The sequence below is a fragment of the Elephas maximus genome, chromosome 7 (genome assembly GCF_024166365.1).
Source record: "Elephas maximus indicus isolate mEleMax1 chromosome 7, mEleMax1 primary haplotype, whole genome shotgun sequence".
Lineage (NCBI taxonomy): Eukaryota > Metazoa > Chordata > Mammalia > Proboscidea > Elephantidae > Elephas > Elephas maximus.
Window position 1 is genome coordinate 60,159,624 of NC_064825.1, and position 21,390 is coordinate 60,181,013.

Below are 21,390 nucleotides of genomic sequence, written 5' to 3' on the forward strand. Positions count from 1 at the left end.
TGATAACAACTCTAGCCATCTGGGAACAGGACACCAGAGCTCCAAAGGCAAAAACAATCAAGCTAGCTCACTCAAGCAACCCACAGGGGTATACCAAAACAAAACAAAGCAAGCAGCTATGACACAGTAAGCAAGCATAAACTAATACAATAACTTATAGATGGCTCAGAGAAAACAGTCAATATTGAGTCACATAAAGAAACAGATTGTGATCACCTCAACAGGCTCTCAAAACAAAGAATCCAGGGATCTTCTAGATGAAAGTGCATTCCTGGAATTACCAGATGCAGAATACGAAAGTTTAATATACAGAACCCTTTAAGACATCAGGAGGAAATGAGGCAATACACAGAACAAGCCAAGGAACACACAGATAAAGCAACTGAAGAAAATAGAAAGATTATTCAGGAACATAATGAAAAGTTTAATAAGCTGGAAAAATCCATAGACAGACAGCAACCAGAAATTCAGAAGATTAACAATAAAATTGCAGCATTAGACAACTCAATAGAAAGTCAGAGGAGCAGAATTGAGCAAGTAGAAGCTAGAATTTCAGAACTAGAAGATAAATCACTTGGCACTAATATATTTGAAGAAAAATCAGATAAAAGAATTAAAAAAAATGAAGACACCTTAAGAATCATGTGGGACTCTATCAAGAGAAATAACCTACCAGTGATTGGAGTACCAGAACAGGGAGGGATAACAGAAAATACAGAGAGAATTGTTGAAGATTTGTTGGCAGAAAACTTCCCTGATATTGTGAAAGATGAGAAGATACCTATCCAAGCTGCTCATCGAACTCCACATGAGGTAGATGTTAAAAGAAAGTCACCAAGACATATTATAATCAAACTTGCCAAAACCAAAGATAAAAAGAGAATTATAAGAGCAGCGAGGGATAAATGAAAAGTCACCTACAAAGGAGAGTTAATAAGAATAAGCCTGGACTACTCGGCAGAAACCACGCAGGCAAGAAGGCAATGGGATGACATATTTAAAAAAGTGAAGGAAAAAAAATTGCCTGCCAAGAATCATATATCCAGCAAAACTGTCTCTTAAATATGAAGGTGAAATTAAGACATTTCCAGATAAACACAAGTTTAGGGAATTCATAAAAACCAAACCAAAACTACAAGAAATACTAAAGGGAGTTCTTCGGTTAGAAAATCAATGATATCAGGTATCAACCCAAGACTAGAACACTGGGCAGAGCTACCAGAAGTCAACCCAGACAGGGAAATCCAAAAAAAACAAAGCAAGATTATAAAAACAAACAAACAAACAAAGCTCAAAACAGGGTAACAGCGATGTTATTATATAAAAGAAGACAACATTAAAGTAATAAAGAGGGACTAAGAAATCTAATCATACACCTTCCATATGGAGAGGAAGATACAGCAATACAAAGAAATAAAAGTTAGCTTTAAATTTAGGAAAATCGGGGTAAATAATAAGGTAACCACAAAGGAGACAAACTCATCAAAATAAAATACAAGGGAAAAATACAGACTCAGCAGAAACAAAATCAACAACAACAAATAAGAGGAAAGGACAATATATAAAGAAAATATACTCAGCACATAAAATCAAGCGGGAAAAAGAAACTGTCAACACACAAAAAAAGACATCAAAATGATAGCACTAAATTCATACCTATCCATAATTACCCTGAATGTAAATGGACTAAATGCACCAATAAAGAGACAGAGAGTGGAAGAATGGATTAAAAAACAAGATCCATCTATATGCTGCCTACGAGAGACACACCTTAGAGACACAAACTAAAACTCAAAGGATGGAAAAAAATATATCAAGCAAACAACAATCAAAAAAGAGCAGGAGTGGCAATATTAATTTCTGACAAAATAGACTTTAAAGTTAAAGCCATCAGAAAGGATAAGGAAGGACACTATATAATGATTAAATGGACAATACACCAAGAAGATATAACCATATTAAGTATTTATGCACCCAATGAGAGGGCTGCAAGATACATAAAACAAACTCTATCAGCATTGAAAAGTGAGATAGACGGCTCCACAATAATAGTAGGAGACTTCAACACACCACTTTTCGGTGAAGGACAGGACATCCAGAAAGAAGCTCAATAAAGACACGGAAGATCTAAATGCCACAATCAACCAACTTGACCTCGTAGACATATACAGAACACTCCACCCAACAGCAACCAAGTATACTTTCTTTTCTACTGCACATGGAACATTGTCTAGGATAGAAAAAAAAAAAAACCAAACCCACTGCCGTCGAGTCCATTCCAACTCATAGTGACCCTATAGGAGAGAGTATAACTGCCCCATAGAGTTTCCAAGGAGCACCTGGTGGATTTGAACTGCCGACCCTTTGATTAGCAGCCGTAGCACTTCCAGAATCCAAAACATTGAAATATTGCAAAGCATCTTCTCTGAGCATAGGGCCATAGAAGTGGAAATCAATAACAGGAAAAGCAGGGAAAAGAAATCAAACACTTGGAAACTGAACAATACCCTGCTCAAAAAAAGACTGGATTATAGAAGACATTAAGGATGGAATAAAGAAATTCATAGAATCCAATGAGAATGAAAACACTTCCTATCAGAACCTTTGGGACACAGCAAGAGCGGTGTTCGGAGGCCAATTTATATCAACAAATGTACACATCCAAAAAGAAGAAAGGGCCAAAATCAAAGAATTATCCCTACAACTTGAACAAATAGAAAGAGAGCAACAAAAGAAACCCACATGTACCAGAAGAAAACAAATAATAAAAATTAGAGCTGAACTAAATGAAATAGAAAACAGAAAAACAATTGAAAGAATTAACAAGACCAAAAGCTGATTTTTTGAAAAAATCAACAAAATTGATAAACCACTGGCCAAACTGACAAAAGAAAAACAGGAGAGGAAACAAATAACCCAAATAAGAAATGTGATGGGCGATATTACAACAGACCCAACTGAAATTAAAAGAATCATATCAGGTTACTATGAAAAACTATACTCAAACAGATTTGAAAACCTAGAAGAAATGGATGAATTCCTAGAAACACACTACCTACCTAAACTAACACAAACAGAGGTAGAACAACTAAATAGACCCATGACAAAAGAAGAGATTGAAAAGGTGATCAAAAAACTCCCAACAAAAAAGCCCTGGTCCAGATGGCTTCACTGCAGAGTTCTACCAAACTTTCAGAGAAGAGTTAACACCACTACTACTAAAGGTATTTCAGAGCATAGAAAAGGACGGAATACTATCAAACTCATTCTATGGAACCACCATATCCCTGATACCAAAACCAGGTAAAGACACCACAAGAAAAGAAAATTATAGACCTATATCCCTCATGAACGTAGATGCAAAAATCCTCAGCAAAATTCTAACCAATAGAATTCAACAACATATCAAAATAATAATTCACCATGACTAAGTGAGATTCATACCAGGTATGCAGGGATGGTTCAACATTAGAAAAACAAGGTAATCCACCACATAAATAAAACAAAAGACAAGAACCACATGATTTTATCAACTGATGTAGAAAAGGCATTTGACAAAGTTCAACACTCATTCATGATAAAAACTCTTAGCAAAATAGGAATAGAAGGAAAATTCCTCAAATAATAAAGGGCATTTATACAAAGCCAACAGCTGACATCACCCTAAATGGAGAGAGCCTGAAAGCATTCCCATTGAGATCAGGAACCGAACAAGGATGCCCTTTATCACTGCTCTTATTCAACATTGTATTGGAGGTCCTAGCCAGAGCAATTAGGCAGGATAGAGCAATAAAGTGCATTCAGATAGGCAAGGAAGAAGTAAACGTATCTCTATTTGCAGGTGACATGATTTTATACACAGGAAACCCTAAGGAATCCTCCAGAAAACTACTGAAACTAATAGAAGAGTTCAGCAGAGCATCAGGATACAAGATAAACATACAAAAATCAGTTGGATTCCTCTACACCAACAAAAAGAACATCGAACAGGAAGTCACCAAATCAATGCCATGTACAGTAGCCCCCAAGAAGATAAAATACTTAGGAACAAATCTTACCAGAGATGTAAAAGACTTATACAAAGAAAACTACAATACACTTCTGCAAGAAACCAAAAGAGACTTACATAAGTAGAAAAACATACCTTGCTCGTGGATAGGAAGACTCAACGTTATGAAAGTGTCTATTCTACCAAAAGCGATCTATACATTTAATGCAATTCCGATCCAGATCCCAACGACATTCTTTAATGAGATGGAGAAACAAATCACCAACTTCATAGGGAAGGGAAAGAGGCCCCAGATAAATAAGGCATTACTGAAAAAGAACAAAGTGGGAGGCCTTACTTTACCTGATTTTAGAACCTATTATATTGCCACAGTAGCCAAAACAGCCTGGTACTGGTACAACAACGGATACGTGGACCAATGGAACAGAATTGAGAATCCAGACATAAATCTATCCACATATGAGCAGTTGATAATTGACAAGGGCCCCAAAACAGTTAAACGGGGAAAAGACAGTCTTTTTAACAAATGGTGCTGGCATAACTGGATATCCATCTGCAAAAAAATGAAACAAGACCCATACCTCACTCCATGCACAAAAACTAACTCAAAATGGATCAAAGACCTAAATATAAAATCTAAAACGACAAAGATCATGGAAGAAAAAATAGGGACAACATTAGGAGCCCTAATACATGGCATGAACAGTATCCAAAACATTATTAAGAATGCAGAAGAAAAACTAGATAACTGGGAGCTCCTAAAAATCAAACACCTATGCTCATCCAAAGACTTCACCAAAAGACTAAAAAGACTACCTACAGATTGGGAAAAAGTTTTTAGCTATGACTTTTCTGATCAGTGCCTGATCTCTAAAATCTACATGATACTGTAAAAACTCAACTGCAAAAAGACAAATAACCCAATAAAAAAATGGGCAAAAGATATAAATAGACACTTCACTAAAGAAGACATCCAGGTAGCTAACAGATATATGAGGAAATGTTCACGATCATTAGCCGTTAGAGAAATGCAGATCAAAACTACAGTGAGATTTCATCTCACTCCAACAAGGCTGGCATTAATCCAAAAAACACAAAATAATAAATGTTGGAGAGACTGTGGAGAGATTGGAACACTTATACACTACTGGTGGGAAAGTCAAATGGTACAACCACTTTGGAAATCGATTTGGTGCTTCCTTAAAAAGCTAGAAATAGAACTACCATACAACCCAGCAATCCTACTCCTTGGAATATATCCTAGAGAAATAAGAGCCTTTACACGAACAGATATATGCACACCCATGTTTACTGCAGCACTGTTTACAATAGCAAAAACATGGAAGCAACCAAGGTGTCCATCAACGGATGAATGGATAAATAAATTATGGTATATTCACACAATGGAATACTACGCATCGATAAAGAAGAGTGAGGATCTGTGAAACGTTTCATAACATGGAGGAACCTGGAAGGCATTATGCTGAGTGAAATTAGTCAGTTGCAAAAGGACAAATATTATATAAGACCACTTTTATAAGAACTTGAGAAATAGTTTGAGAAGAAAAAATTCTTTTGCAGTTACGAGAGGAGGGAGGGTGAGAGAGGGGCATTCACTAATTAGATAGTAGATAAGAACTACATTAGGTGAAGGGAAAGACAGCGCACAATACAGCGAGGTCAGCACAACTGGACTAAACCAAAAGCAAAGATGTTTCCTGAATACTTTGAAGGCCAGTGTAGCAGGGGCAGGGGTCTGGGGACCATGGTTTCAGGGGACATCCAAGTCAATTGGCGTAAAAAAATCTGTTAAGAAAACATTCTGCATCCCACTTTGAAGAGTCGCGTCTGGGGTCTTAAATGTTAGCAAGCAGCCATCTAAGATGCATCAATTGGTCTCGACCCACTTGGATCAAAGGAGAATGAAGAACACCAAGGACACAAGGCAATTATGAGCCCAAGAGACAGAAAGGGCCACATGAACCAGAGACTATATCAGCCTGAGACCACAAGAACTAGATGGAGCCCAGGTACAACTGATGACTGGCCTGACAGGGAACACAACAGGAACTCCTGAGGAAGCAGGAGAGCAGTGGGATGCAGACCCCAAATTCTCATAAGACCAGACCTAATGGTCTGACTGAGGTTAGAAAGACCCCGGTGGTCATGGTCCCCAGACCTTCTGTTGCCCCAGGACAGGAACCCATTCCAGAAGCCAACTCTTCAGACATGGATTGGGCTGGACAATGGGTTGGAGAGGGACGCTGGTGAGGCATGAGCTTCTTGGATCAGGTGGACAGGAGACTATGTTGGCATCTCCTGCCTGGAGGGGAGATGAGAGGGTGGAGGTGTTAGAAACTGGCGAAATGGACTTGAAAAGAGAGAGTGGAGGGAGAGAGCAGGCTGTCTCATTAGGCGGAGTAATTGGGAGTGTATAGCAAGGTGTATGTGGGTTTTTGTGTGAGAGACTGACTTGATTTGTAAACTTTCACTTAAAGCACAATAAAATTATTAAAAAAAATCAAACTATGTAGTGTATTAGGCAAATTTGTTGCAAAAGACCTCTTTAAAGTGTTAAAAAGCAAAGATGTCACTTTCTACACTTAGTGTGAACGCTAAGGTGGGCTTGACCCTAGCCATGGTATTTTCATATGCATGTGAAAGCTGGACAATGAATAAAAAGGAAGACCAAAGAAGAATTGATGACTTTGAATTATGGTGTTGGTGAAGAACATTGTATATACCATGCACTGCTATAGGATCACTATGAGTCAGAATAGACTCAACGGCCACAGGTCAGAAGAATGAACAAATTTGTCTTGGAAGAAGTACAGCCAGAATGCTCCTTAGAAAAGAGGATGGCTAGACTTGTTTCACATGCTTTGGACATGTTATCAAGTGGCCCCAGTCCCAGTCCCTGGAGAAGGACATCATGCTTGGTAAAGTAGAGGGTTAGCGAAAAAGAGGAAGACCCTCAAGGAGATGGATTGACACAGTGGCTGCCACAATGCAAAACGATTGAGAGGGCAGCACAGCACCTGGCAGTGGCTCCTTCTGTTGTACATGGATAGGACTGCTATGAGTTGGAGCCGACTGGACGGCACCTAACAACAACAAACGGAAATACATAATAATGCAAACTTACCTTGACTGTGGAATAAAGAGCGCTTCCCTGAGGAAGTGATTTTTAAACTGAGATCCAAAGGATGAATTAGAATTAACCAGACAAAAGGGGAGGAGGATTAATCGTTTCTTCTTGACTGCTCAGATGACATCTTTTATTAAGGCTTGGGGGGTGGGGGGTGTACGGGGTTCGTAAAGGCGTAATTTGGTGGTGCCTGGCGGTAGCTCAGACACTCAATGAATGAATAAACGAGCACATGGATTACAACCTGCCCACGACGACCTCAGGACTGCTATACCCCTAATTCAACCGTGTCATTCTTTTTCAGGTACATCCAGGTTCTCTGCCAGTCCCCCTGTCTCAGGAATTCAGTCAGCCAGCAATTTAGCCTGTGCCCCGCCCCTCCCAGCTCTGGCCCTGCCCCAGGCCCCGCCCACATCAAGCCCTGGCCACTCCCCTTTCTGGCTCTCGTGGTGCTCCGGGTTGAGGCTCGAGCTTCCTGGGCTGTTGTAACCGTTTTAACTGCTGGGAGGGGATGGGCTGCGGTTGAATCCTGGTCTTGGGATTCCCGGATCCCTTCCCTTCGCTCCCGGGGAAGCGCTTTAATTCTCCCCCATGCCCCAGGGAGGCCCCGCCCTCTTTTTGTCTCTGGTTAGCAATCTTACCACGCTCTCTTGGGACCCGAGTCCTCCTTTTGTCGTCCTCCGCCAGACCCCAACCAAGTGGTTTGCTGTACCGGTTCCTCCACTTTCTGTCCTCACGACCCTTAGCCTGTGGGCTGATGGACTGTGGGACTGGGGCTTTGGGGCCTCTGAGTGACAACCTGTTCTTCCCCTTCAGGCGATCGCCAGGCTGCACTCGGAGCGTAGGTTCCTTGCTGTGATCGAGGTTCTCTGATTGAACCCTGTCGGTGTGTCAGTTTGACTCTTCATGTGATCACACGTGTCTGTGCAAGGCCTTCTGTGTGGGGGTGGCTGGGCTTAGGGTGAGCTTTTACCTGGGACCCACGTCTGTGTCCATGCACTTCTCCAGCAGGTTTTCCCCAATGATACCTCGTCAGCGGATCTGGCTCTCTGCCTTCCCCCTGCCTCCTGTACCAGATCCACCAGGTGAGAGGGACAGGATAGGGGATTTGGGAAGGAACTCTTGTGCATGCAGGAACCTCACCTCCTGGGCAAGCTTCTTACCAGAGTCCTGGGGGGAAGCTAGTGAGGGCTTAAGAGTCTCAGGAAAGGCCTTCTGCTGGCCTGGCTCTACCCTGCTGCTCCACCCATTTTCAAGCCCTAGGTCCTTCCCTCCCCTTCCCTTCTCCCAGCCTCACCCCATTGACCTTAACCATCTCCTACCCAGAGCCTAAGGGCCCTTCTCCTCCTATATCCCTCTTCGGTTGGGCCAAACAGGTGAGGTTCTGCAGCCCAGAACCTGGAACTGGCAGTCGGAGCCGGAGCAGTGGGCAAGGTCACTGCGACAGCAGTTGAATGCTCAACTCCTGTTGGTCCCTGAGGAGACGAAGGTGGGCCCATCTCCTGATGAAGCATCATCTGATGCTCTTGAATCTTGGAACTCTGTATTGGTCCTAGAGAATGAAGAGCGGCCTTGGGCCTCTGAGAGGAAACAGAAACAGCTCCTAAAGTCAATGATTGAGGCAGAGAAGCCCACAGTGTTGCAGCTCCTGCTAGCTGAGCTCAGAACTCTGTTCTCAGCTGTGCTGCAGGACCGCAGCCCCGCAGCTTGGCACTACCTGCACGCAGTGCTGGGTTTACTGCCTCCATATCGCTCACTGCTATGTGGCCACCTTGATTTGCTGCCTTTTCTGGAGCAGCTGTACCGCTGGGCACCCTGGGTCCAGTCCCAGCTCCAGCTGGACCTACTAGATGCCATAGACCAGGCCTTTCCCCCAGACACCTCTTTGTTAGCGAGTGCCTCCCATACTGACTGCCATCTACAGAAGCAGAGGTTCCACCATGGGCTCCCGTACCCCGCCTGCCCTTTAGTGCAGGCTCGGTGGGATGGGCAGCAGGTAGAGAAGGAGTTGGCTACATGGCTGCGACCACTGACATTGCCAGAGCTACAGCACTGCCTAGGCATTGTTGGTGCTGAGGTGGCCCTTGAAGAGACGCAGTGGCTGGATAGCCTTAGCCTCCTCCCCTTGGCACTGGCAACAGACATCCCTGTACAGTATGAAAGCAGTGGCGCTGACAAGGCAGAGAAGGAACTTGTTGAAAGAGAGACTAGGTAAGTGAGGGGCCCAGGCTGGGGCTTTGAGCAGAGGGGTAAAAAAAAGCTGGTATAGGGCTGCCCCTAGGGTCCTTTAGATGTCTAGGGCTAGCTCCCTATTGATCATAAGGATTAATCTGACCCGAAACCAAACTGGTCTGAGGTTGCTTCTCTTTTTTGTCTGCAAAATAAACCCAATGATCTTAATGCTAATCCCCATAGGGAAATGCAGAAACCGATGAAAATCAAAAGCCACCATAAGTAAGTCGAAGCTTCCGAAAACAGCTTCTCTGCCTCAGTTTCCAGACTTCTTTCTCAGATGGTTTTTTTTTTTTTTTTTTCTCACTCATTCATAATCACTGAGTGTCGCCTCTGGGCCTACCTGCGCTAAGCGCTGTGTGCTGGATACGGGGTCCTTCTCTTGAGTTGCTTCTAAGTGAGTGCTTGTCTGAGGGCCCTTCGCACGCATGCCTATGTGATCTAAGCCAAGGAAGATTCGAGTTTGTAGCACCATTGGATGGGAATTTTACCCTGACCCTATCTTTCAGAGCCTTCTTCCTGGCTTAACGTGGGTACCAGCTGAGCCACCTGGCAGCTTGAATGACAAATTGTTTCCCTATCTGGCTCTCAGAACTTTCTTCAGGATTTCAGAGTGCCTACAGAGACCCCCTATCCTGAAGGTTCTCTAGCTCTAGTCTTGGAATTCCTCCCTATCCTCTGGTCTCACTTTTTAGGTGCTTTGCAGCTTGCCTGTGACACATTCATTATCTGGGGAGGAAGGCTAGTTTTACCATTAATCAAGCTTGGCTTCCTTAGTTTTTGCTATAAGTTTATGGCAGGGTCAAGTTTTTCTTTAAGCCTTAAAGCACTAATGGTAGACAAATAGGCAGACTCTCAGGGCTCTGATAGAGGGTGGCCAAACCAAGTAAAAAAACAAAAACAAAAACCATTGCCATCGAGTCAATTCTGAGCTGAGCTAAGCCAAGGCAGATTCGAGTTGGTAGCACAATTGGATGTGAGTTTCATCCCAACCCTTTCTTTCAGAGCCTTCTTCCTGGCCTAATGTGGGGACCAGCTGAGCTCCCTGGCAGCTTGAAGGACAGAATAGAACTACCCCACAGAGTTACCAAGGCTGTAATCTTTAAGGGAGCAGATTGCCACATCTTTCTCCTGCAGAATGGCTAGTGGGTTCAAACCAACAACCTTTCAGTTAGCAGCCAAGTGCTTAACCAGTTTGCCTCCAGGACTCTGGAGGGTGGCCAGTGCCAACAATTTATGCTTTCAGTAGCACCAGCAGGCTCTTCCTCTCTCAAAGAGCTACGCTGTGCCCTGAGTACAAATTTCCTTTCTTGGGGGAACTTAAAACTGAAGTTTCTGTGCTCTGAGGTCACCTCAGCCAACATTATTAGTCTGGGTAATGCATTTTTGTTTCTTGAGTAATTAATTTTCTTATTGAACTAATATATTTAAGTTCCACAGGGTCTTCTCAACTTACATGCTTATTGCTACCTTCAGCAACATGTATATAGGAGAGGAGAAGGCAGATGGCTGGATTGGTTTGGGGTTGGGATTTTGTTGACTGATGTGGTAGAAGATTAAGAAGATGAGAGTGTTGGTGTAGGTTTGAGCAGATTGAAGTGCTACACCATGGAATCCTGGCTTGAAAGGAAAGGATGTGAAACTAGAGGTTGGTTGATCATGGGGAAGGAGAAAGGAAGGGTCACAGGCATGGTGATCCTGAAGGGTGGGAGAACAGGTGTAATGGGAGCAAAGATCTGAGATCTGGAGGGTTGGAACGTTGACAGAGAAGGGAAATCCAAAACTGTGTGTTTACAGGGTGGGTAAGTTGAGAAAATAAAGTCCTCCCATTACTTGTATGCAGTATTAGGTAACACTGACTTCATAGTACTGGTAATCAAAATTAATCCGGAATGATTATTCATTCATCAGAAAGGGAGGGGTCATTTACGCACATGTCTGTGTGAATATAGGTGCCTGTCATGCATGATGGACCATATTTGCTTAGTATGTGAACATCTGTGGGTGTACACAATAGACAGCTCTGAAAATGTCATATCAGGTCCCCTCAAGCACCTGATCTAGCTCCTCCTTTCACTTGCCAACAGTGGCAAGGCCCACCTCCTCAGTACCTTTTTGCTCCGCCTCCTGTTTCCTTCTGATTTTTTATTATACAGGTCCCAGGTTGACCAGGAAGTTCCTGGAGAGGAGCCCTTCCAAAAGAGAAGCACTGACTTCTTACTGGAGACTTCCCTCCCAGGCAGCCATGTGATGAACATTCTACAGATGGAGAAATACCTGAAGAAGATCCACTTCCTCTATCTCAATGTGGCTCCCAGCCGGTATTTTAGGTACCAGCTTATGTCCAGGCCCCTTCTCCTACTCCTCTTACTCTCTGGTTTCTTCACAAGCTATTTTCTCCCTCCTTTTTCTCTCCATACCTGCTCCTCTACCCTCTCCTGTCTCCCCACACTCCTTCTTTCCTGTCTCCTGGTTTTCTTCCTTCTTTTCTTCTCCTCTGTCTCCTCCTCTCCACCCTCTTTGCTCCCCTTTTTCTCTCTCAGCTCCTTAGTTATCCTTCTCTCACCTTTTGCCCTGTCTTCTTTATTCTATCCTAGAGTGATATAAACATTTGGTCATGGCTTTACAAGGGGACTTAACAAGGAACTCTTCCAACTACCATGCAAGGATTAGGTCTTTGTTTAAATATTTACAGTATCAGAGAAACTATGTGCTTCCCAAGACATCCCATTCCCAAGACTGAGCCAAAATCTGCTTTTCTTTTTTTTTTTTAACCTCTACATCCTGGGCCTAGTTTTATCTTCTGGGGCTATAAAAACCAAATCTCCTTCTTCTTCATGTAACTCTAGAGGCATTCATTTACTTTCCCCTATGGGTTCCAAATCTTACCTATTTTAAAATCCTCATTGAATCCCATTTCTTCCCAGAAATAATAATAAAAAAATAATAATAACTACCATTAATCAAGCATACACCAGACATTGTGCTAATAGTAAACACATGCTGTGTTATTTCATTTAATCCTCACCTACAAGGTGGAGGGAACCCTGGCAGTGTAGTGGTTAAGAGCTATGGCTGCCAACAAAAAGGTCAACAGTTCAAATCCACCAGGCACTCCTTGGAAACCCTATGGGGCAGTTCTACTCTGTCCTATAGAGTTGCTAAGAGTTGGAATCAACTTGATGGCAACGGGTTTGGTTTTTTTGTTTTTACCAGGTGGGTGCTGTTATTATTCCCACATGTGAGATGAGCATACTGGTGCATAGAAAGATTAAGTAACTTGTCGAAATCCACATACTAAGTGGTGGGACCAGGACTTAACCTGATACCAAAAAAATAAAATCTGTTGCCGTCAAGTCTATTCTGACTCATAGCGACCCTATATGACAGAGTAGAACTGTCCCATAGCATTTTCAAGGACCAGCTGGTGGATTTGAACTTCCAGCCTTTTGGTTAGCAGCCAAATTCTTAACCACCACACAACCAGGGTAACCTAATACAGTATAGTCTAAAGCAAAAGTCCAGGCTCTTACGCAGTATCTGCTATACCCTCCCAGAGAGCCTTATTCCCTGCATACACTGATGTCTTTCTCCTGAACTTAGCTAGCACTAATGATCTGTATCATTCATTCATTTACTGACTAATTCATTTAACAGTTTACCAACATGGTAGTAATTGTAGTAATGTAGATAGGGTAGGATAGCTACTGACTGCACTGGAGAGCTTACAGACAGAAAATGTTATAATCAGAAAAGCAGCACAACCAAAGATAATTAGGCACATAAAGAGAAAAGAAACCATGAACAAGAGAACTAAAAAGGTGGTGAGTAATTACAGGGTCAAGATTTGCCAAAGAAGGAATCCAGCGAAGTGAGTTTAGCATTTGATGCTGCTTTTCTCCAAATGAAAGCTCCTGTTGATTCCATTAGAGGCAGCTGTGTGTCAAGTTTATTATACAGGTAGCCCCTGACTTACAAAGTATTTGCATTTTGAGGATCTGCACTTATGAATGCGTGTGTTTTTTTTTTTTTTGGTAGTACATCTTATCGTTACTAATGTGTACTACATATTGTGTTGCAGGGCATAATTTGTTGACGTTACCGTTCTCAGATGTTCACTTGCAGATGTTTAAAGATTGGATTTATAAAAATACTGATAATAAAAGGCAATAATAATGGGAAAAAAAGAAGTATTTGACTTAGATACTTATGACGTAGTCCTGTGAACAGAACCCAGTCATAAGTCAGGGACTACCTGAACGTGCATGAAAGGTTAAGAAGGGGACAGAGTTTTCAACAGACTCAGAACTAAGTGAGCGAAATTTGCAGTTCTGGGCCCACATCAAGGAAGGAGATATATTTCCAGTTCAACTTTACTCCTAAATTGTAACCATAGAGGGTCCCAACCAAAAGCCTGGGGGATTTAATTTATGTATCCTCTGATATCTTCATACAGGTGCTCTTCATAATTTTGCTCAGTTTTTCTAGTTGTCCCCAAGTGGGAATTGTTCCAGAATTCTAGAGCACTATAACCAGAAGTAGAATCCTGTCATTTGTTGTTTGGTTTTGTTTATGTATTTATTTAGTTTGCCATGTAACAGGTTTTTTTTTTTTTTTTTTAATGTGTGAATTGATCAATTTTTTCTTGTATTGTTCTAGATTTTGATTCATACTTAGGAAAGAATTCATTCCCTCACCACCTTAGAGTCTTTGCTTGTCACCTCTCCACACTTAGCACCCTATTTGAAATTGAAACATTCTCCTCCCCCAGCACTGCCAATCTCCCTTTTCCTGCTCTTTCCCCTTATCATTATGTTTATCATCTTTCTCCTCCAGTAGAATGAGAGCTCTGTCAGGTCAGAGGCTTTTGTTTGTTTTGTTTAGTGATACATCCTCAGGGCTTAGAACAGTCTGGCATAGAGCAGAAACTCAGTAATATTGAATGAATGAACGGGAGGAAGAACAGATTTGGAGGGCCTAGGCGATGAGGTCTGTATAGAACTTCTTGTATTTTGGGTGCATGCAGGACATAGAGTTTAAGATGTTTTGGAAGCAGTTGAAAATATAGGCCTAGGACTCAGGAAGAAGGTCTTGGCTTGCCCCATTTACTCTCTAGCATTGCTTAATACTCTAATTGACTCTCAGCCTTTTGAGAGCAAGGACTATGTAGTAGTGATCTTTATGTCCTTGCCCCCTATCACAGTGCTTGGACAGAGAAGGAACTTGATAAATGGTTTAACTAAGCTTCATGAAGTCAAGGACTAGGTTTTTCTTGTTCACTGTTGTATCTTTAGGGCCTGACACAGTGTTTGGCCTTAATAAACATTTGTGGAATGAATGAATAGACCCCAAAGGAGCAGTGGCCATTAGGAGTGAGGAGAGTGCTCCCTAACTCCTAGCCCTGCCCAGAAAGAGCAGCCTCCATTAGGAATGTCCTAGGGAAAGGAGTATATACTGGGGAGAGCCAGAGATCGGTTGAGATAGGCTGCTATCCTGTAGGAAGCTAAGTGGCCCAGTGGTTAAGGGAGGGGCTTTGAGTCAGGTAAATTTGGTTTTAAATCATGTGTTCTTCCTTTAACTGCATCATAACTTCTCTTTGTTTCAGGTTTCTCAGTTTGGGGATAAGGGTACTTGAAAGGCATCTCAGAGTGGTGCAAACAGTAAAGCACTTGGCTGCTAACTGAAAGGTTGGTGGTTCAAGTCCACCCAGAGGTACCTCAAAAGGAATCAGCTACTGAAAACCCTATGGATCACAGTTCTGCTCTGATACACATGGGGTCGTCATGAGTCAGAACTGACTCCATGGCAACTGGTTTTGGTTCTTGAGAAGATCTAGTAACTCTATCAGAAGAGAAACAAACCCACTCTGATATCTCTCTCAAAACAAACAAGAAAACCAAACCCACTGCCACCAAGTCAATTTCGAATCATAGTGACCGTATAGGACAGAGTACAACTGCCCCATAGGGTCTCCAAGGAGCAGCAGTGGATTCAAACTGCCAGCCTTTTGGTTAGCAGTTGAACGCTTAACTACTGTGCCACCAGGGCTCCATATCTATCTCAGTGCTCTTAATTTGTTTGCTTAATAATGTGTTCTAGAAAGTTGAGAGAAATAAGAGAGGGTGGGACCATTTTATCTCTTAAGCATTATAGGACATACAGCTTTAAAAGGGTTTATGTAAGTGTGTTTAATGCCTAAAAATATCATGGGCTCCAAGTTGTGAAAAGGTGACAGCAAAATAAAAATTAATAGATGTTTTGTTAAATGTGCTCAAACATAGCATTATGCTAACTAATCTACTGCAACTAGATACAACTGTTATATCCCACTGCCGACTCTGACTCATAGAGACTCTATATAGTGATCCATAAATTATAATGTGGGATGTAGGTGCATTTTGCCAAAAGAGCCCAAGGTCTATTAGGATTTTTACATATCTCTGGAAGTACTTGTCTGGCTCTTCAGTTTGTAGTTCTCCTCTTTGCCTGTTTCTTGTCTTCTAGCCTCTCCTCTGATTTTCCCCAATCTCAGTTACTCCAGGCAGCAATTCCCTGATTATATCTGCATATTCTTTCGGTACATAGGGATATACGTTTTTTGTAATTTCTAAGATGAACTCATTTTTTCATATTTCAGTATCTCTGAAATTGTGATGCATCTTATATAAATTGATGGAGTATCATATTGGCAGTATTTTTTCTTAGTGTTTCATATAATAATGATGCATCTTATAATTGATAGCATCTTAAAAAATTGATGGGATATATATAGTGCATGTTGGTCTGGAGAGATGAGCTTCTTGGAACAGGCTAAGTACTTATTTTATTCTTTTCTATCTTTGGCTTCAATGTCTTCTTAATATTTGTTCCATCTTTCTAGTTTGAAGATTATTCTACTTCTTTTCACTGCTTCCTACTTTCTTCTGCCTCCTTTTTCATCTCCCCATCCTTCCCTTGTCCCTTACTGCAGTCTGCACAGGTTCCCAGGGCTCCCACTGATCAGAGCTCTTTTTCGTAGGCCTTATAACCTGATGGTTGTGCCACCAAACAAGGTGAATCCTGAGCACTACATCTTCTCTCCCTTTGGGATCCTGCATATACATCCTGTGGAGGGCAGTGACACAATGACACTGGGTACCTGGCACCGCCACTCTGTTCTCTGGCAACAGCTGCAGTTCATTCCATTCTTTAAGAATTGCCTCGTACGCAAGGCATTGACCCGGTAGGTGATGGTGGGTTTGGAATTTGGGTTAATGTGGATAGGAGCAACGGCATGTCGCCACTGACCTCTACTCTGTAGTTGGAAGAAGAGTATGAAGTTACAGGGCCTGCATCAGCGCCGAATTCTCCTAGGAAGTCATCTGCTCTTGGCCGTGCCCCACTTCGGAGCTGGGCTGCTCCATATTAGCAGGTGAGTTCCTAAAAATACAACTTTAATGGATTTTTAAAAAATTATTATTACAAAAGGTTTAATGTTCATTGTAGAAAATTTGGAAAATGTGGGGGGGAAACCCTTTAATCGCACCACCCATAAATAACCACTATGGACATTTTGTTGCTCATCATTCTAGTCTTTTTTCTATCATGCATACAAAATGGGATCAGACCTTATATATTTTTTAATAATCAGTCTTTTTCTCTGGATAATGTATGCTGAACACTTCTCCATGGTATTACATATTCTTCTGTATCAACTTGCTCCAGATAACACAATTAAAAACAAAAAAAACCCAAACCCACTACCGTCAATTCCAACTTATAGTGACAATTATTAAGTATCGAATCTGGGAGTCTAACTCAGGTGTTTGATTCCAAATTCTCTGCTCTTTCCACTGTATCGCTTGGGTTCTTTTTTTGGGAAAAGACTGATTATTCCTATTTTCAGTACTTCTTTGCTTTCCCTACACCACTTCTCAGACATTTCCAATTATCTTTTCTGATAGGAATTGCAAACTGAAATGTCTGCCAGGCCCAACCAGGAGTATTGAAGAATGCATGAGGATAAGTGCAAGGCTTTAGGGAGGTGGGACTGTAATCAGGAGACTGCGTCTAGAAAGGATAGTGATTATTCAGTTCTAAATGATTGTTGCTGTCTGGGAATATGGTAGACCCAGTGTGGTCCAAACCAAAAACCACACCCATTGCCGTAGAGCAGATTGCAACTCATAGTGACTCTATAGGACAGAGTAGAACTGCCTCATAGGATTTCCAAGGAGTACCTGGTAGATTTGAACTTTTGCTTAGCAGCCAAACTCTCAACCACTACGCCTCCAAGGTTTCCCCAGTGTGGTCAATCACTTTATTTTTCAGGATATCCTGGAAATCCATATTTTGTTGGGAAATTTCTTAATTTTAACTAGTTGGCTCAAATTTTTATTAATATGCTCTGCTGGCTAATTCTTTGTGGTACATATGAAAAACTTTTTGGTCTGAATTTGGCCCATGGGCTACCAATTTACAACCTCTGCTCTAGGCTATTCTCGTCCTCTAATCTAGCCTAATTGTCATGGCATACTTAAAAGCATAAGAGCTTGGAGTCTGGGCAGAACTGAATTTATATCCTGAATGCTAGCAAGGGACTTTACTCTTTGTGCCTCAGTTTTCTGGTCTGTAAACTAGAGATAATGATTTCTACACAGCTGTAGTGAGAATTAATGAGATTGTGAATATAAAGCAACATGTTCAGTGCCTCTTATTTAGACACTGACTAAGTGGCACCTGTTATGATCATCCTTTCTGCTTGCTGGGGGTTTTTCATCTTTTTCAAGGATGTTTAGAGATGTGGAGCTCTCTGTGGGAAAGTAGATAGAGAAGTGGGCTTCCTTGGGGTGATGATCAGCTCATAGGGAAGCTGCAAGCTCATCATCTTTGATTCTAAAACTCAACTCATCTATCTAGATTTTTGGGGCCTTCAGCTTCGTTTATTCTGAGGAAGAAACCTTTGGAATCTCTCCTTCCAATTCAGAACTTTGAGGATATATGATCCTCTCTCCTGGCAGAAGGGAGTGACCCTGATCATTTGCACATACCCCAAGCCTTTCTCAAAGAATTCCCCAGCCAGCAATTTCCCGAGCTTGAACTCTTCCAAAGAAGTCACAAGAGGAACCTGTCACTGAGGGTCACAGAGAATATTACAGTCTTTATAAAGTATCCAAGGAAGAAGGGCTGGGTTGCTGGTTCTGACTAGTTTAGCCCTTGATTCCAGGCTTCTGCAGGAGTTGCGCTCTGTGTCCTGGCTTCCCCAGGAGCCAGATCAGAGCTACGAGCTGCTGGAGCTACAACGGGCTCTAGCCAAGGAGAACCACAAGGCTCTACGTCTGCTCCGCCGATGCCTACACCTCTGCACAGTCATTCTTCAGATGGTAAGAGGCTCCAGTTCATTACGAACGTTCTCTCCAAGCTGAGCTCCCCAGAGTTCCAGCCTCCTCTTAGCTTAAGCTCCTCTTGGGATCCCCCACGTGGCCTGGACTCTGCAAGTGGTTCAGAGCCATTGCCCTGCCCAGCAGTAGCAGTCTCTGCTCTAGGGTGGATGGGTCAATAACAAGTGGGCAGAGGCTTGGACTTACCCTTTCCCTGAGGTTTGGTCCTGACACTTAGGAGCAGGGAGGAGAAGGAATATAACTATGTCTATTTTGTCAGTTGTTTGTGCTGGGGCATTAAGGGATTTGAGAGAAGAAATCCTGGTCTTTCATGCTACTGGCTTTATCCTTGAAACTATCTTGAACCTTTGGCAGACATAAAATGCAGAGTGTGGTTTCTAAGGTATAGTCACTAGAAGTCCTGCAGTTTGTGTCCTGGGTTTTGAACGGGCCATAGTAGCTGGACAAACACAGTAGCTGGGACTAGAGACCTTCCTGATTTATGCCTACTTTGCATCTGTGGTGCATGCTGCCTGCCTAGGGCTCTGAGAGGCCCTGCCGTGCACTTGACTCTTGCCCTTGGCCTATCATCATGATTTGTTGTTAGGTGGGCCTGGATTCTCACACAGTTCTCTGGCTAATCACCAACGCCAGATAGTCCAGTTCTCAGACAGCGGACCGAAGTAGATTTTGTGAAAATGAGAACTGACCTGAAGGGAGCTCACCTTGCCTGGCTTGAACCAGGTTTTGCATTCTCCAAGTTGCTCCCATCATCATTCAGAGTTGGTTAATCACCAGGAACAGAAACTTGAAGTCTCAAAGATGGCCTTGACTGTAAGAAATTTCTACTCCCGGGAGGAATTAGTTACTTCTTTTATGGATAGCTCTTGGCTGAAATCTTATCAATCTTATTATATATAATAGTTTATATTTGGGTAGTTAGAATTGGGTATTATGGATATGTTTGCAATTTTCTATAATAAATATTTTTAAATACCTATGATTTCAAAATTTTCAAACACTTTAAATGGTCACATCCCCTCCCCTCCCAGAATTCCCTATCATCCTTACCCTACTCTGTGTTTTCCTTTTTCTGTATTACCTATTGTCTTAGTTATCTTGGTGCTTTGTGCTGCTATGACAGAAATATACAAGCGGATGGCTTTAACAAAGAGAAGTTTATCCTCTCCCAGGCCAGGAGGCTATAAGTCTGAATCCAGGGCACCAGCTCCAGGGGAAGGCTTTCTCTTTCTGTCAGCTCTTGTCACCTCTCTTTGCATGGTCTGGGATCATCTCAGTGCAGGCATCTCAGGTCCAAAGGATGCGCTCTGCTCCCGACGCTACTTTCTTAGTGGTATGAGGTCCCCATGTCTCTCTGGTCGCTTCTCTCTTTTATATCTCAAAAGAGATTGGCTTAAGACACTATCTAATCTTATAGATCTCATCATAGTGATACAATTTACAACACATAGGGAAATCACATCAGATGACAAAATGGCAAACAATCATACAATACTGGGAATCATGACCTAGCCAAGTTGACAGATATTTTCGGGGGACATAATTCAATCCATGGCAACCCATTCCCAAATGGGATTATAACCACAGACGTAGAGGTTAGGATTTACAACAAATATTTTTGGGGCACATAATTCAATCTATAACATTCCACCCTTTGGCCCCCAAAAATTCATGTCATTGCCACATGCAAAACACATTCACTCCCTCACATCATCCCAAAAGTTTTAAACCTACTCCAAGTCCAAAATCTCATCTTCTGAATCATGTAAATCAAATATGGGTGAAACTTTAGGTGTATTCCATCCTGGGACAAAATTCGTTTTCATCTGTTAACCTGTGAAATCTAGAATACAAGTTGTCTCTTTCCAAAGCACAGTGGTGGAACTGGTACAAAGTAGACATTTCCATTACAAATGGAAGAAATTGGAGGGAATGGTACCAAAACAAAACAAAACAAAATCTGTTACCATCGAGTTGATTCCAATTTATAGCAACCTTACAGGACAGGGCAGAACTGCCCCATAGGGCTTCCAAGGAGTTGCTGGTGAATTGGCACCTCAGACCTTTTGGTTAGCAGCCAAGCTTTTAACCACTGGGCCACCAGGGCTCCCTGAAAGGTACCAAGCAAGTCTAAAACCCAGCAAAGCAATCTACAAGCCTTGAAAATAATCCTCTGTTCTTTGGAACCATCTGGGAAACTGCCCCGCCCTCCAGACTCTGGGTATTGGCTTTGTCCTCTGGATTCTGGGTGGAGGTCCCTTGGCCCTGGGCTTCAGTGTTGCCTTCCATCCACTGAGATAGCAACTCTGTAGCAACTGATCCCTTGGCTTTGGGTGGTCCCATCCTCCTAGTCCATATGAATGGCAGCCCCACCTCCTCATCATCCCCAGCAGGCCTCGTTCTTCTGCCCCATGGGCATGGCAGCCCCACCCCCTCAGCTTTGGGCAGCAACCCCATTCCCCTGGCACACCTTAATGGCAGCCCCACACTCTGGAACTGAGTTTATGATGATCTGACTTTTTGAAACCTAGGAGGCTGTGGCCCCATCATTTGAGATCCAGGAGACCATACCCCCACCTTTTGAAATCAAGGAGGCCCTGCTTCCCATTCTCCTTCCAGCA

The 21,390-nt window shown here is 42.5% G+C and overlaps 1 protein-coding gene across 1 annotated transcript in view; it reads left to right on the plus strand.

Annotated features, from left to right (window-relative positions):
* Positions 1-8,151: 8,151 nt before the first annotated feature.
* Positions 8,152-21,390, plus strand: part of DNHD1 (dynein heavy chain domain 1) — an 81,228-nt gene continuing 67,989 nt past the window's right edge. The window contains 6 exon segments of the mRNA XM_049891387.1: positions 8,152-8,242; positions 8,534-9,368; positions 11,546-11,719; positions 16,408-16,611; positions 16,690-16,800; positions 18,595-18,751. Coding sequence (XP_049747344.1) covers positions 8,152-8,242; positions 8,534-9,368; positions 11,546-11,719; positions 16,408-16,611; positions 16,690-16,800; positions 18,595-18,751 — 1,572 coding nt within the window.